At 52.3% G+C, this 13,398-nt stretch overlaps 6 protein-coding genes across 6 annotated transcripts; 1 reads left to right on the top strand and 5 right to left on the bottom strand.

Moving 5' to 3' along the window:
- Positions 1-122: 122 nt before the first annotated feature.
- Positions 123-2,569, bottom strand: GIQ15_02555 (nuclear localization protein; the record flags this gene model as incomplete). Its single annotated transcript, XM_033549972.1, has 3 exons — positions 123-2,164; positions 2,278-2,403; positions 2,467-2,569. The coding sequence occupies 3 exons, from the start codon at positions 2,567-2,569 to the stop codon at positions 123-125; spliced, it is 2,271 nt and encodes a 756-aa protein (XP_033407133.1).
- Positions 2,570-4,593: 2,024 nt separating this feature from the next.
- Positions 4,594-5,232, bottom strand: GIQ15_02554 (uncharacterized protein; the record flags this gene model as incomplete). Its single annotated transcript, XM_033549971.1, has 1 exon — positions 4,594-5,232. The coding sequence occupies one exon, from the start codon at positions 5,230-5,232 to the stop codon at positions 4,594-4,596; it is 639 nt and encodes a 212-aa protein (XP_033407132.1).
- Positions 5,233-5,679: 447 nt separating this feature from the next.
- Positions 5,680-7,966, bottom strand: GIQ15_02553 (uncharacterized protein; the record flags this gene model as incomplete). The annotated part of the gene is made up of 2 exons (XM_033549970.1): positions 5,680-7,623; positions 7,673-7,966. The coding sequence occupies 2 exons, from the start codon at positions 7,964-7,966 to the stop codon at positions 5,680-5,682; spliced, it is 2,238 nt and encodes a 745-aa protein (XP_033407131.1).
- Positions 7,967-9,179: 1,213 nt separating this feature from the next.
- On the bottom strand, positions 9,180-10,793 carry GIQ15_02552 (S-adenosylmethionine synthase; the record flags this gene model as incomplete). Its single annotated transcript, XM_033549969.1, has 5 exons — positions 9,180-9,203; positions 10,005-10,429; positions 10,495-10,522; positions 10,593-10,650; positions 10,708-10,793. The coding sequence occupies 5 exons, from the start codon at positions 10,791-10,793 to the stop codon at positions 9,180-9,182; spliced, it is 621 nt and encodes a 206-aa protein (XP_033407130.1).
- A 534-nt stretch (positions 10,794-11,327) lies between these two features.
- Positions 11,328-12,206, top strand: GIQ15_02551 (uncharacterized protein; the record flags this gene model as incomplete). Its single annotated transcript, XM_033549968.1, has 1 exon — positions 11,328-12,206. The coding sequence occupies one exon, from the start codon at positions 11,328-11,330 to the stop codon at positions 12,204-12,206; it is 879 nt and encodes a 292-aa protein (XP_033407129.1).
- A 387-nt stretch (positions 12,207-12,593) lies between these two features.
- GIQ15_02550 (uncharacterized protein) lies at positions 12,594-13,207 on the bottom strand (the record flags this gene model as incomplete). Its single annotated transcript, XM_033549967.1, has 2 exons — positions 12,594-13,120; positions 13,192-13,207. The coding sequence occupies 2 exons, from the start codon at positions 13,205-13,207 to the stop codon at positions 12,594-12,596; spliced, it is 543 nt and encodes a 180-aa protein (XP_033407128.1).
- Positions 13,208-13,398: the final 191 nt, after the last annotated feature.

The raw sequence follows: 13,398 nt of genomic DNA, 5'->3' as shown, positions 1-13,398 counted from the left end.
AGAAAGGAAAGGGGGGAAACACAACACGTAAGGAAAGGATATAAATAAATTTCCAAAACCATATAGAACCAATTTACCAATTTGCACCTAACCGATCTCCGTCTTCTCCTCCCCTGTTTCTTCTAGTAGGTACCAGGCCATGACCCGTGTCCTCCCTGCTGCCCTCCCTGCCCCTGTCCCTGCTGTTGCCCCGTAGGCGACCACGGTAAACTAGCACCGGCACCCGCTGACACGGCCGGCATCATGCCTGCACCACCACCGCTAACTCCTCCGACTCCCATACCGAAAGGCTGTTGCACCATACCCGGGGAAGAGTACATTCTTGCACCCACGGCCGCGCCTGGGCCCGCCATGGAATATGCGGTGTTGACAACGCCCGGATAACCCATCGAATTCATGCCCGGTTGCTGTGGATGAGGCTGTGGCTGTGGCTGGAGTTGAGGAGAGGCAAGCTGTCGTTGACCGGGCGATTGTGAAGGATGATGTTGCCGGTGTTGGTTGTGAAGTGGAGAGGCGTATTGTGGGTGCTGCATTCCTAGCGGTTGATGGTGCTGGGGTTGATGTTGTGCGTGTGATGGAGATGGTTGAGAGGGATGGTGTTGCTGCGGTTGCTGGTGGGAGAGTGGCTGTTGGGGTGGCGCTCCCCAGAATTGCTGCTGCGGATATGTATATAGCGATGACTGGGAGGAAACTGGAAGGGAGACGGGCGTGGAGGAGAGCGGTAATGGTATGGGGTTGTTTGGAGAGCGGTGGTGGCCCTGCTGTTGCTGCATCGTGCGGAGAGGAGGCGACATGGACGGCTGTTGTTGGTGGTGCTGGGGTTGTTGCTGATGATGCTGGGGTTGCTGTTGCTGGTGGTGGAGCGCAGGCGAGTAGGATGTATGCGGTGTCATGAGAGTCTGCGGTTGTTGCAGCATGGGCTGTGGTTGTAGTGACGAGAGCATGCCTGAAGAGTTGAGTTGAGGGGATTGCAGGTGGCTGTTGTCAAGCTGGTTACCGCCGGATGACGATGGCAGAGGTTGAGCATTGGTATCTGATATCGGGACCTCGCGCGGCTTGTTCCAGTGGTCTTCTAGGCCCTTTGCACGAAAATTGCGCTGCTGGTTCAGAATTTTGCTAAACTCTGCCGTATGTGAGGCCTGGTTGACGATATCGGCGGCAGCACTGGGGACGGTGCGGTCCTGGTATGGTTGCCCGCCTAGGTCCTGCCTAGGCCGTGGGAGGCTGCTGTATTCGCGGAGACGCGGGTCGTCGGAGGGCGCAGGGTTGATCATGGGCAAGGGAGCGAGAGAAGCAGGGTGGGACAGATTCGAAGGCATGCCGTGTCCATCGGTGGAAGCGGTCGTGTAGATGACATCGTTATGGCCCAGAGATGGCATGGCATTCAACGAAGCAGCAGCTTCGGCGGCAGCAGCCTCACGTGCCTTGCCTGCACCTGGACGTTTCTCGCCAGCCATATCCTCCTCTGTAAAGCCCTGTTTGATAGCCTTGCTCTCCCAGTAATCGTCGCGCACGCGTCTGCCGTTGACTATGACTCTGCTGCCGAACTGGCGGAACATGGAACGCGCGGTGACGATGGCAATCTGTCGCGACCGGTAAGAGTACGGCAGGATATCCTGCGCGATCAGGTCGTCCTTCTCGGCCTGGTTGGCGATGATTTTGAACAAGGACCTGTTCTTGTTGAAGAGGAGGTATGAGTCGCGGTAGCCTAGCACACGCGCGCACTCTGTGGCCAGCATGAAGAGCTTGTTGCCGCGGTTTGCGAGACGGAACGTACGACATTTGTAGGTGCGAGTGTCCTGCAGGTAGCCCAGGCCGTCGACCTTCTTCTCGCCGCTGGCATCGAACTCCTTGGGGATGTATTCATCGCCGTCCTCGCCGAGCTGGTCGGTGGTGTGGTCTCTGACCGTGGGCAGAGCTTTGAGAACAGACTTCGTCGGCGTAGCCTTGGGTGGAGAAGACTGCAGGGCGATGTCTGGGGCGATCCTAGGCGTCTGTAACGGCGACTGCGAGGACGCCATGGCCGCTGAAGCTGATGTTATCGTCGTGGCAGCGACGGGCGTGTTGATGATATTGTTGTTGTTGTTGTTATGGCTGGTGTTAGTGGTGGAGGTGCTAGGCGGGCGGGTGGCTTTTGGGGGTCGCCCTCTTTTGCGCCTACTGTCTGCGATAGATTGTTAGTAGGGGTTTTTTCTTTGGGTGGAGTTTGTACGCTAAGGTTTTGGGTAGGCGACGAGGCGACTTTCAGCATCAATTTTTCGACATCGAGCAACTTACCATCTTCGACGTCCGGGTCGACGAGCTGCTCGCCATACTGGTCTTCAGAGCGACTACGCTTGGTGCCGCGGGAGCCGGTCGCGTCTGCGGTGAGATCTGTAGCGAGCGCGGCCGACGGGAGAGATACTGCAGGATTAGCAACCGCCCGTCCCAGGATAGAAAAGAATATAAAAGACGAAGATAACATACTGGGGGAGTTGAGGTCTGCGGGGTTGATAGTCCCGGAGTCGACGCGGTTATTGCCCATGCCGCTGCCGCCGTTGATCTGGGCGGGCGCGGAGGTGGTATACATGGCAGAGGAACTGGGTGTTCACGATGGCGGAGGAGGGAGGAAGAGGGTGGGGAGGACGAGGGCGAATGGGACGATGGAGGAGATGAGAGAGGATAGAGGTAGAGGATGACGAGGAAGTGGTGGAGGGCGCGTTTCTTTTTTTTTTTTTTTCCCTTTCCTTCCTTTCTTTTTTGCTCTTTCTCCCTTGTGTCTGGGCGCCACAAAACCGATATCACAGCGAGGATATAGACATGGCCTGGAGGGTGTAGACTGTAGATGCTGGGAGGGGGGTGATGCGGACGCGGATGTGGATGTGGATGGGATGGGTTGGTGGCGCAGAGGAGAATGTGTATATTTAGCTGGAGCGTCAAGGGGACGAGCGAGAGAGGAGCGCAGCAGGAAGACCGGGCGATGCAGGCAGCCGACGCTAGAGCAGGGATGGGCGAAGATGAAGATGAAGATGAAAGGCGAAGACGCAGCGCGATGGACGAGGATGAGGATCTTCCGTTGGAAAAAAGCAACGGGACAGGCTGCTCATGATCGTGACGCTGCAGAAAGGACGCAGGATAAGGCTTCGGGGATGCTTCAGAGTGCTTCAGGACCGTTCAGGATAGGCTTTCGGATGCTGCCCGTATTTGAGGATAGGCTTCATTGCAGTCTATCGTCAAGGCTACAGATGTCTACTCTTAGTGCGGCTCTGCTTAGCCACCGCGTCGTCAGCGCGACTACAAGATGGGTTGAGGTTGATACTGAAGAATGATGGGCGGTCTGAGAGTATCCATGACGGAGATCCGCATGAGGATAAGAGCTCTGCTGAGGCCCCGGCTGCAAGGATACGCCGGATAATAACCACCCACGCCGGTCATGGGATGCTGTTAAACTGGAGATCTGTACAAGGAAGCGCAGTTGTATAGATGTATCCCTCGTCGACGATCGCGGGATCTGATCCGAGTCAGCTGAGATGCAAGACATGCATAACTTCGTAGATATAGATGTCTGTCTGTCTGTCTGTCTGTATGTCTGTCTGGCTGGCTGCCTGCTGCTCCTTTTGTTCTTCTGAAGATGCAAGCTATGTGAAACATCCGCCCGTCCGTCAGCGTTGCTTCGACGAGTATAATGCGAGAACGCCAACCAGTCGAGAAGTCGCTTATTCTACTTGCATGCTTGCTTTTTGTGCGTGTCCGCCTGATGGTGAAAAAAAACGACGATGGCGACGGCGACGGCGACGGCGAACGTCGAAAACGCGGTATGCAATCTAGACGTGATGCTACCGTATCATGGCAGCCGAGAGATACTGGACGGGCGCCTTCAGGTATCCGACTCATCACATCACATCCCCTAGAACCGTCCGACCGTCCAGCGACCGCCACGGCCGTCGAGTCGGGGATTTTTGTCCCTCCCCGGAGCATTTTTTTTCTTCAGGCTCGTCCCATCCTGTCATATCTGATTTTCCTCCTTGCCAGACTAGACAAGAACTAAGATGAGTAGGGTTATCAGCCACAGTGATTCCAGAAACTCACCAGGCTCGCTTCGCTTAGCCGACGGGCTGCTCATCAGGTTTGGCTGTACAACCTCTTGCATCCTGTGCTGCTCTCGACCCAGGAGAACGCTGTTAATATGTTTGCTCTGCGCCTCGTCCGGTTACCTTATGCTGACAGGGCATGTTTTCCTGGTCGTACATCAGCCTCTCTTCCCTTGCACCGGCCGTCCTGGTCAGCGAGCAGGTCGGACAGCCAGCACAGTGCGTCCTGGAGAGCGTTTTTCTGCTTCAGCAGGGATCTTCCTTGCCCTACTACGTAACCTGCAAAGTGTGAAAGTGAATTGAGATGAAGAAGAAGAAAAAGAAGAAGAAAAAGAAGAAGAAAAAGAAGAAGAAAAAGAAGAAGAAAAAGTTGAAGTTGAAGTTGAAGTATAGATAGTCACGTGGTTTCCCTTTTTGGGGGTTTGTTTACTTCTTGATATAAAAGCTCAATGGGTGCTAGATACAGTCTATATCTTGTCTTAAGTCGATATCTCCCTAAATCGAGTATCAGGCTAAGTCGATGTCAGGGAGTCCTGCTGGGTACGGGTCGAGGGCGAGCATGCAGCCGGTTGAATCCATAGAAATCCTCGTCGCTGTCCGACTGATACGCATCCCTTAGGCCAAACACCACCTTGCGAAGCGCCCTACGTTCCAGGGTACAGACTTCTCTCAGCATCTCTCGCTTCACGATCGCCGCCTCTAGCGCAAGCTGACAGCGCTCAGGGTTGTCCCTGTTCGCACGGTAGATCCGATTTGTGTTGGGCACGCCGGTGAACAGTCCTGCGGCCTGCTTCTGAGAGTGCACCAGGAGGCGGCAAAACTCATCACACTTGATCGTTCGCGTGCCGTCCAGCTCCTGGAAGGTAAATCCGTTCTCGCGGGCGTGGGTGAAGAGCTTCTCGTTATAAACTCCCCGTGGTATCGTTAAGGTTGGGTTTTGACATCCACCAGCGACCCCGGGCAGGGCACGGCGGGAGGCGCCCGGAGCAGGTCGATTTCCACGTTTGCCTACACGACGGTGTGTCTTGGGCAGACACAGTATCTCGGCGATCGTGTCAGAGTCGATATCGCTGTCGGAGAGAGGTGACTCGCCTTCCTGGGAGGCGATATTGGCTTCGATGATGGCCCCTTGCATCGCCAGAGGGGTTGGTTGAGAATCCATCTAGGGTGATGGCGGATAAGCTGCGCAGAAGCTGGGTAATATGTGCTTGTGCAGGGTCCTTGGGATATGTGTTTTGAGAGAAAGAAGTGCAGATACTCGAGGATCCTGCCTGCTTTTATGCCTCCTTCGTTCAAGTTATCAGCTTCACAGACTATGCCTGTAGGTGTATGCCTGTAGGTGACCTGCATCGTTGAATCCTCGCCTTCTTGACGTGATGACCATATTCACCCCTTTCCATGCCATCCATCACGCTGAGCGTGGGATATTCCGAGTGATACCCAAGAATACTTCCACCAGCGCGGGGATGAATCAGGGCAGGTTAAACACTTTTCTATTTCTCACCTAACAATACTTGCGACAGGCATGACCTAATAATCCCGAAAGCGATAAATATGCAAGAATGCAAGAGGTAATAGCACAAGGATAGGATAAGGGTATAAAACATGGTTAGAAAAACGCCAATTCATCATCATCGTCATCATCATTATTAGTCCATCCCAAGCGTTCGTAAATCGATTTCTCGGGCGTTTCGTCAATCGTTCTATTCGCATCATCACCAGCCAGCCTCTGGAGAGGTGTCGTGACAGCCATGCTCTGCTGGCCACTGCGCTTAGCAGGAGTGCTCGGCTGCACAAAATTGATCTGTGGAGGCGCCGTTGGGCCACTGGTGAACACCGTCTGTTTGGGCCTAGGAGGCGTCTCGCCAATTTCGGTAGTACCATTGGCCATGGTGTTGAGGCCAAATTTTATCGAGCTGATGTTAAAGTGGTGTGGGTTCGACTTGCGGAAAAGAGTAGGGCTGATATCTGCTTGTGGAAATGAATGCTCGGTAGCACTGTCAATTGGGTTGGAAGTGAAGTCTCGTTTTACCCCGTTTGAGGGTGGTTTCGATGGCGTTTCATGGACGAGTTCACTCCGTCTGGAGATACCGAGTACTGGCTGACTCCTTGATAGCAAGTTCGAGTTTGTAGGACGGATGGTCGAGGACGGTACCACCAGGGTATCTGCATCAGGAACTGGTTCTGCAGCCATGGCTGGCTTTGACCGTTTCCATGTACTCGGCAACGAAGGTAGATCTGCAAACCCGCAATCCTTTGTTCTTGGACCCTTGGGCGTCGCCATAACTTGCACGCCCTGACCAAACGGATTTCGCGTGGGATGCTTCTGCTTTCTAGGATGAGCACCGGTGGTAGATGACGATCTCTTCTCAGCCGAGTCAACAAAATCTCGGGAGACTAGTTCTCGATTCGGCTTTCTAAGCGCATGGATAGCAGCATCCAACTCTCGCTTTTGGTCCACAAGAAGATTCATCCTTTTCATTTTCGACTCGTGTTGTTTGGCCACAGCTTCAAGATCCACCTCACGGTTGTTGACCCGCTTTGGCTTTTGAATTCCGCCTCTCCCGCCCGTTGAAGTGGAGAACGAAGCCTGTTCGCTGGTTTCACGTTTTATATCCGTCACGGCGGGAGCAGTATTGTTTCGCAGTAGACTGGGGACTTTCGGCCGGGTAGGGATCTTCTCGTCAGTCCTCACGCGTTGTAGAGTTCTTTTTGATTGCGATCCTTTGACAGATTTAGACGCATGATTCGATGTCCGCTTCGCGTTGGACCGACTTGGTCGAGCAGGCGATGACACAGTCGGGCCTCCTAGCTTGCGATTGATGACCTGGCATTGCTCTGGGAGACGTGCAGAGTAGAACGGTATGATAACTTCTGTGCAGAAATCACGGAGCTTATCATTATTCGATGGCTTCCCCGATCCAGTTGACGTTTTATTTGAATCACTCAACGTGTCAACTGGAAGACCATTGAAGCTGACTGCATGCCAAATGCATAACCTGTCCAGAAGCAATTCTAGAGCAGTAGCCATGTTTTGCGGCTTTTTCGTCCTCTTTTTAGGTTTCTCGGTATCACCATCGCCTGGCTCATTCGGATCCCCGATGCTGCCTTCAAGAAGCATGATCTCCAGAATCAATAAGATCTGTAATTGCGTCTCACGCATGCGAATATCCTCGATCAAGCGTTTTACCTGTCCCTCTAATGCAGACCTTCTCATAGAAGAGTCGGTTTCGTATGTCGACTTCCACCACTTGGAAATAAACTCTTCTTCATCAGCGTATAAACCATCCTTGCCCAGGGTTTTCTTCTTGCTCTTGCGTCTCTTCTTTTGTATAGGAGCGGTTTCATCCCCCTCCGATGGGTACTGGTTGATATTCGCCACTATCTTTGGGAGAGAGTCCCTGTATTTCGCGTCCATTTTCTTCATAGGAATGATACAAGAGTAATAATAGTGATACAAGACCATTGGCCTCATGGAGGAGGTATCGTCCATATTCTGGAAAGCAGCGCGTGCACGGGAGAGCGGGCCCTTTGCAAAATACGCGACAGACGTCTAATACTGTTTTAGTATGTACTCAGCGAACTGGACATGGGGAGCTTACCTTTGAGATATACAGGGCTTCAAGGTACTGTGCTTTAAGAGCAGAAAGCATTTCATCAGCACCATTCACAACACGAGTCTGTGATAGGGTTTGACCCTCAGTAAAGTATTCTGCCGGCAGATTGATCCCAAGCTCATTTTCTCCAGCTGGAGAATTCCCTTCAGCCACATCTACCGACGGTGATAGGATATCGTGGGGTATCTGGGATTCATCAAGCCGGTCAGGCATAGGTGATTTCCGAAGACAGTTGCTCCCAAATGCAAACGACACCACATGCCCACTATCCGTCGGCATTTCTTCAAACAGGTCAAGGTCAGGAATAGCCGCCTGCTCTAAGCAATCCATCAACCCGTCAGACGACGCCTGGGAGGTATGGCTATCATCTGCCGTACCCCTTCCCTTCGACGCAACAACCAAATCTGCCTCCCGTACCCCGTTCTTCAAAGCACATATCGCATATACATAGCGCTTCACCCGTTCCACAATAAAGTATTCCATAGAGTCAACGTCATGATCAAGGCCTGTTATGCTTACAAGTCGCGCAGCTAACACAGTTGATCCATTATCGCTGCATAAGCTGCTCTCGAGAGCGGGGATGTTTGCTGTAAAAAGGCTTCCTGACCGTATGCTGCGTGGAGGAACCGGGCAGGTATCTAGCCATGACAGGGGGACTCGAGAGCGTGAAATGAAAGCTATTGGGGAGAGAGTCTGAGATTTATCTAATCGAGAGGTACCGCATGGCTACGAATTGTTTTATATTAGCGTGGAACATTGGCATGATATAGCTGGAAGTAGAACTATCATCGCGCGGGAGACGAACATGAATGGTGAACTTAGCCAGAACAGCTTCGCCAACACTCCCATCGTCACCATGTCCCACCTTCCGTCTCTTTAATGGAGGAAAGAAAACATGTCCAGAGTCAAAGGAGCTCGCAGATGTCACCGTTGTCGAGGCTGTTAGGAGGGGGAGACAGGTAGCCATTCAATCATAACTCTCACAGCATTAACGCATGAAATATGAGTGCCAAAAGAGAAAACCAAACAAGCCAGCTTAAGCAGGACAACAAAAATAGCTCGACCAGGACTGTACAATGATCTCTGCCTCTCTCAAGTGGTTTTGCAGTGCCTGAATCGCTCTTCTTCCATATTGCAATTAACGATCGAAGATCCAACAAACCAAACGCGAACGCGTTTTCACGTGACCTGTCATTTCTTAGTCATCGTATAAAGTTTTATGGCGCGAGTTGTATATTACTAATATATTACATAATAATATCTATTTTTACTGCTTCGGGAACCGAGGGAGAAGGAAGAGGCCAGAGTAAGCCGGAGTAGTGTTTACAGGGCAATAAGCGAGGATGAGATGGAAGCCGAATTATGGATTGATTTTTCTATCTACCAGGCCTGAACCGCTAATGACTGGTTCAACTTTTTTCACCGAGAACGCCCTCCGCCTGATAATTTGTAGTCTCATGTACTAAAAAAAAAAAAAAAAAGGAAATTGGTATCATGTTGAATTATTCCGGAGATGCTGCAACAAAACCAGCTTAAATGCAAGAAAAAAAACACGTTTAGATCCCGTAAAACAGACAAAAGGGAGTAAGTCTATTTTGTATATGCTTTGAGTTGTTGAAAACAAAGCAAACAGTCATCACTCATGACGAACTTGTTTTGTTACAACCGGAAAGGGAGCGCAAGAGAGTAAGTGTGAGTGTGAGAGCGTGAGAGGGGAAGAGGAAGGCAGGGATGGAGGAATTTAGAACTTGAGGGTCTTTGGCTTCTCCCAGGAGAATTCCTGGTTGGTGAAGTGGCCGTTCTTGGCGGTCTGGAAGTAGATGGGCTTGGCGAGGTCGAGGTCCTTGACGATGACACCAGGGCGGAGGTCGAAGTTGTTCCTGATGATCTTGACAAGCTCGTCGGAGGTCTTGGAGGAGGTACCGTAGGTCTCGACGAAGATGGAGAGTGGCTCGGCGACACCGATGGCGTAGGAGAGCTGGACGAGGGCACGGCGGGCGAGTTTGGCGTTGACGATGGACTTGGCGATCCAGCGAGCAACGTAGGCGGCGGAACGGTCGACCTTGGAGTAATCCTTTCCGGAGAAAGCACCACCACCGTGGGCACCCCAACCACCGTAGGTGTCGACGATGATCTTACGGCCAGTGAGACCGGCATCACCCTGGGGACCACCGATGATGAAGAGGCCAGATGGCTGGATGTGGTAGACGGTGCGGTCGTCGAGGAGGTTGGATGGGATAACCTTCTTGATGATCTTCTCCAAAATTTCCTTTCGGAGATTTTCGGTGGTGATGTCTTCGCTGTGCTGGGCGCTGACAACGACGGTGTCGACGCGGACTGGCTTGACGGCACCGTTGTCGTGGGCGTACTCAATGGTGACCTGGGTCTTGGTGTCGGGACGGAGCCATGGCAGGGATCCGTCGTTGCGGGCATCCTTCATGGCACGGTTAAGCTTGTGGGAGAGCTGGAGGGTCAAGGGGAAGAGCTCAGGGGTCTCGTCGGTGGCGTATCCGAACATGATACCCTGGTCACCAGCGCCCAACTTCTCCAGAGCTTCATCGTAGTGAAGACCCTGGGCGATATCGGGGGACTGCTGCTCAATGGCAACGAGGACGTTGCAGGTCTTGTAGTCGAAGCCCTTGGCAGAGTCATCGTAACCGATATCCTTGATGGCTTCTCGGATGATCTTCTGGTAGTCGAGGCGGGCCTTGGTGGTGATCTCGCCGAAGACCATGATCATACCTAGGGATGCCAATTAGAACCGTGCACACACATTGGAACTAGTAGTACGGGCGTCAATAGCTTACCGGTCTTGGTGGCAGTCTCACAAGCAACCTTATCCCGTTGAGTTAGTTGACCGCAAAAAAAAAAATCTTCTGCGACAGGGGTAAGGAGGGGTTCCTACCTTGGAGAGGGGATCCTCAGCGAGACAGGCATCGAGAATAGCGTCCGAAACCTGATCACTGCATTCAATTGTTAGTTATGCTATGTATACAACCGTTGTAACTGCTTTCACCTACGCGATCTTGTCTGGGTGACCCTCGCCGACGGACTCGGAGGTGAAGAGGAAGTTGCCTTGGGCGGTGCCGTTTGCTAAGCTGCCCATTGTGACGGTGTATGAAGTTATGGGTGACCTGGAGGGACAAGAACAGGCTGCTCTGGATGGGTATAGGTGTATATAGAGGATGCGGTGGTGGGAAGGAAAAGGAGAGAAAGTGCTCGGGGGCTGAGTTTAAGGAGGGGGACTCAAGTTTAAGTAAAAAGCACGTTTCGGCGGTCTGGCGGGGCAGAAAACCCGGAAGAAAAATAGGGACATGGCCGAAAAGGGAAGGCGGTGGCGGATGGCAGAAACGACAAAGGCTCCGAGGCGGCAGAACCCAAAAAGGGAAGGCGGTGTACTTCTTGTTACTTCTACTTCTTGCTTTAATACTACATTGTATAGGTACATGAACTGGTATACAGCAGAGAGCCGAGAGTCGATGACATGAGCTGTGGAGGAACAGCTGCAAGGCTCCAGGCTACCACCGAAGGCTGACACCGACCGCGAATCCCCCCGCACCGCACGCCGTACGCCGTACGCCGTATCGCACCACACAGAAACTGTCCGAACCATCCCAGCAGGAAGAATACGCGGACCAGCATGTCGAAGTTCGGGGTCCTGGTGATGGGCCCGGCGGGCGCTGGCAAGACCACCTTCTGCACAGCCCTCATCCAGCATCTACAGAACACCCGGCGCAGCTGTTTTTACGTCAACCTCGACCCGGCGGCCGAGACCTTCTCTTACGAGCCGGACCTGGACATCCGCGACCTGATAACGCTTGAAGATGTGATGGAGGAGATGGGCCTGGGCCCCAATGGCGGGCTGATGTACTGTTTCGAGTTCCTGCTGCAGAATCTCGACTTCCTCAACGATGCTCTGGACCCGCTGAGCGAAGAGTACCTGATCATCATCGACATGCCGGGCCAGATAGAATTGTATACCCATGTTCCCTTACTGCCGTCACTGGTCCAGTATCTTTCGCGGTCCGGTGCTCTCAACATCTCCCTGTGCGCTGCTTATCTGCTGGAAAGCTCCTTTGTCGTCGACCGGCCCAAGTTCTTCGCCGGTACGCTGAGCGCAATGTCTGCCATGATCATGCTGGAGATACCACACGTGAATATTCTCAGTAAGATGGACCAGATAAAGGGTGTCATTGGTAAAAAGGAGCTCAAGCAGTTTACCTCCGTGGACGTCAACTTGATGGAGCACGGGAGTGGAGAGCCTGAGAGTCAGTCTGGTGGCGGCGACCCTTCGTCGACCAGCGAGGTCCTGACGGGCAGCTCGTTCAATCGCTTGAATAAAGCTGTTGCTCAACTGATTGATGATTTTAGCATGGTATCATTCCTGAAGCTCGACGTGCAGAACGAAGATAGCATCTCTGCCGTGCTAAGCTATATTGATGACGCCATACAATACCATGAGGCACAGGAACCTAGAGAACCGGCGGCCGATCCGGAAGAAGAGGCAGATATGGAGTGAACGTCGTCTAGCTTGACATCGTTTTTCCAAACAAACCACCTTGGGCAGTTATAGCCGCAAGAAGACTGGCCTCGTCATGCCGCCGAAGGCTAGCGCCGCGTTATATTGCGGGCCCATGAGAGGATGGTACAAGGGCCTACAACTATGGCACAACAGGTTGCCAAAAAATAAGACGCAAATACCTATGCGGTTGATGCCCGTGGTTGTTAGCGAATGAAGTGGATAGTCAATCATCACTTGACTTTTAACGCCATCCTAAGATGTACCGGCCCAACCAATTTAAAACTAGTTATACAACCCAAATAACGATGAATAAAGAGGATCGATCCAAATCCGTCAACACAGCCATCAGTACAGACGTGCCAGCATCTATCCGTAAATGATAATTCACCTCCATAGCCTACCCTGCGAACCCCCCCATTGATCCTTCGGCTTCCATCCAGCTGCTGGTCGAGAGCTTCTACCGCCACCACGACCACCACCAGACGAAGACGGGTTATTCGCTATCAGCTGCTGGATAAACCCCTCCAGCAACCCCAGCACCCACGCGGCGTCACGCCATGTCTTCTCCCATCCAACCGTATACACATACCAGGCGCCTCCCAAAACCACACCCCAAAACGCCAGCCGGAACACCAACATGACCCAAAACATAATCACTCGCCTTGCATAGTCCAGGACTTTGAGCGAAATAAAGAAGATGAGAAGTAGAGCAAGTATCGAGAAGAGGTCAGGCGGCGAGTTGAGAAGCGCATTTATCGGCGTGAGAATATATGGTTGGAGGTATGTGAGTTGGGCTGCTTGCCAGTGATCCCGGGCTAGCTGTGTGTATGTGAAGATGTTTTGTAGGATGGGTGGCGGAATGAAGCGGTATAGCTGGTTGAGGACTGGGAGGATATATTCTAAAGAGATTCCTGTTAGTGATGAGTAGCTCTATGATTAAGGGAACTTGAGATGACGCCAATCAGTTAGGAGAAACAGTTACCTTCCAAAGCAGCCATGGTAAATCTCACACCAGTAGGTGGCGTCGCTGTGTAGCTATCAAGTGTATATTAAAACTCCTCCTAGCTTAATCTCCAATAATGCGATGCCAACTCTCAACTTGTACGGAGTATGAAGCTGTTACTTTGTTCTTTCTTGATCCCAAGGCGAGTGGAGCAAGCGGTTTACTTTTGTCATGTGACATAGAAGC

This window comes from Arthroderma uncinatum (genome assembly GCF_011692745.1).
Source record: "Arthroderma uncinatum strain CBS 119779 chromosome Unknown scaffold2, whole genome shotgun sequence".
Taxonomy (NCBI): domain Eukaryota; kingdom Fungi; phylum Ascomycota; class Eurotiomycetes; order Onygenales; family Arthrodermataceae; genus Arthroderma; species Arthroderma uncinatum.
This window is presented reverse-complemented; position numbering and strand designations above follow the sequence as displayed.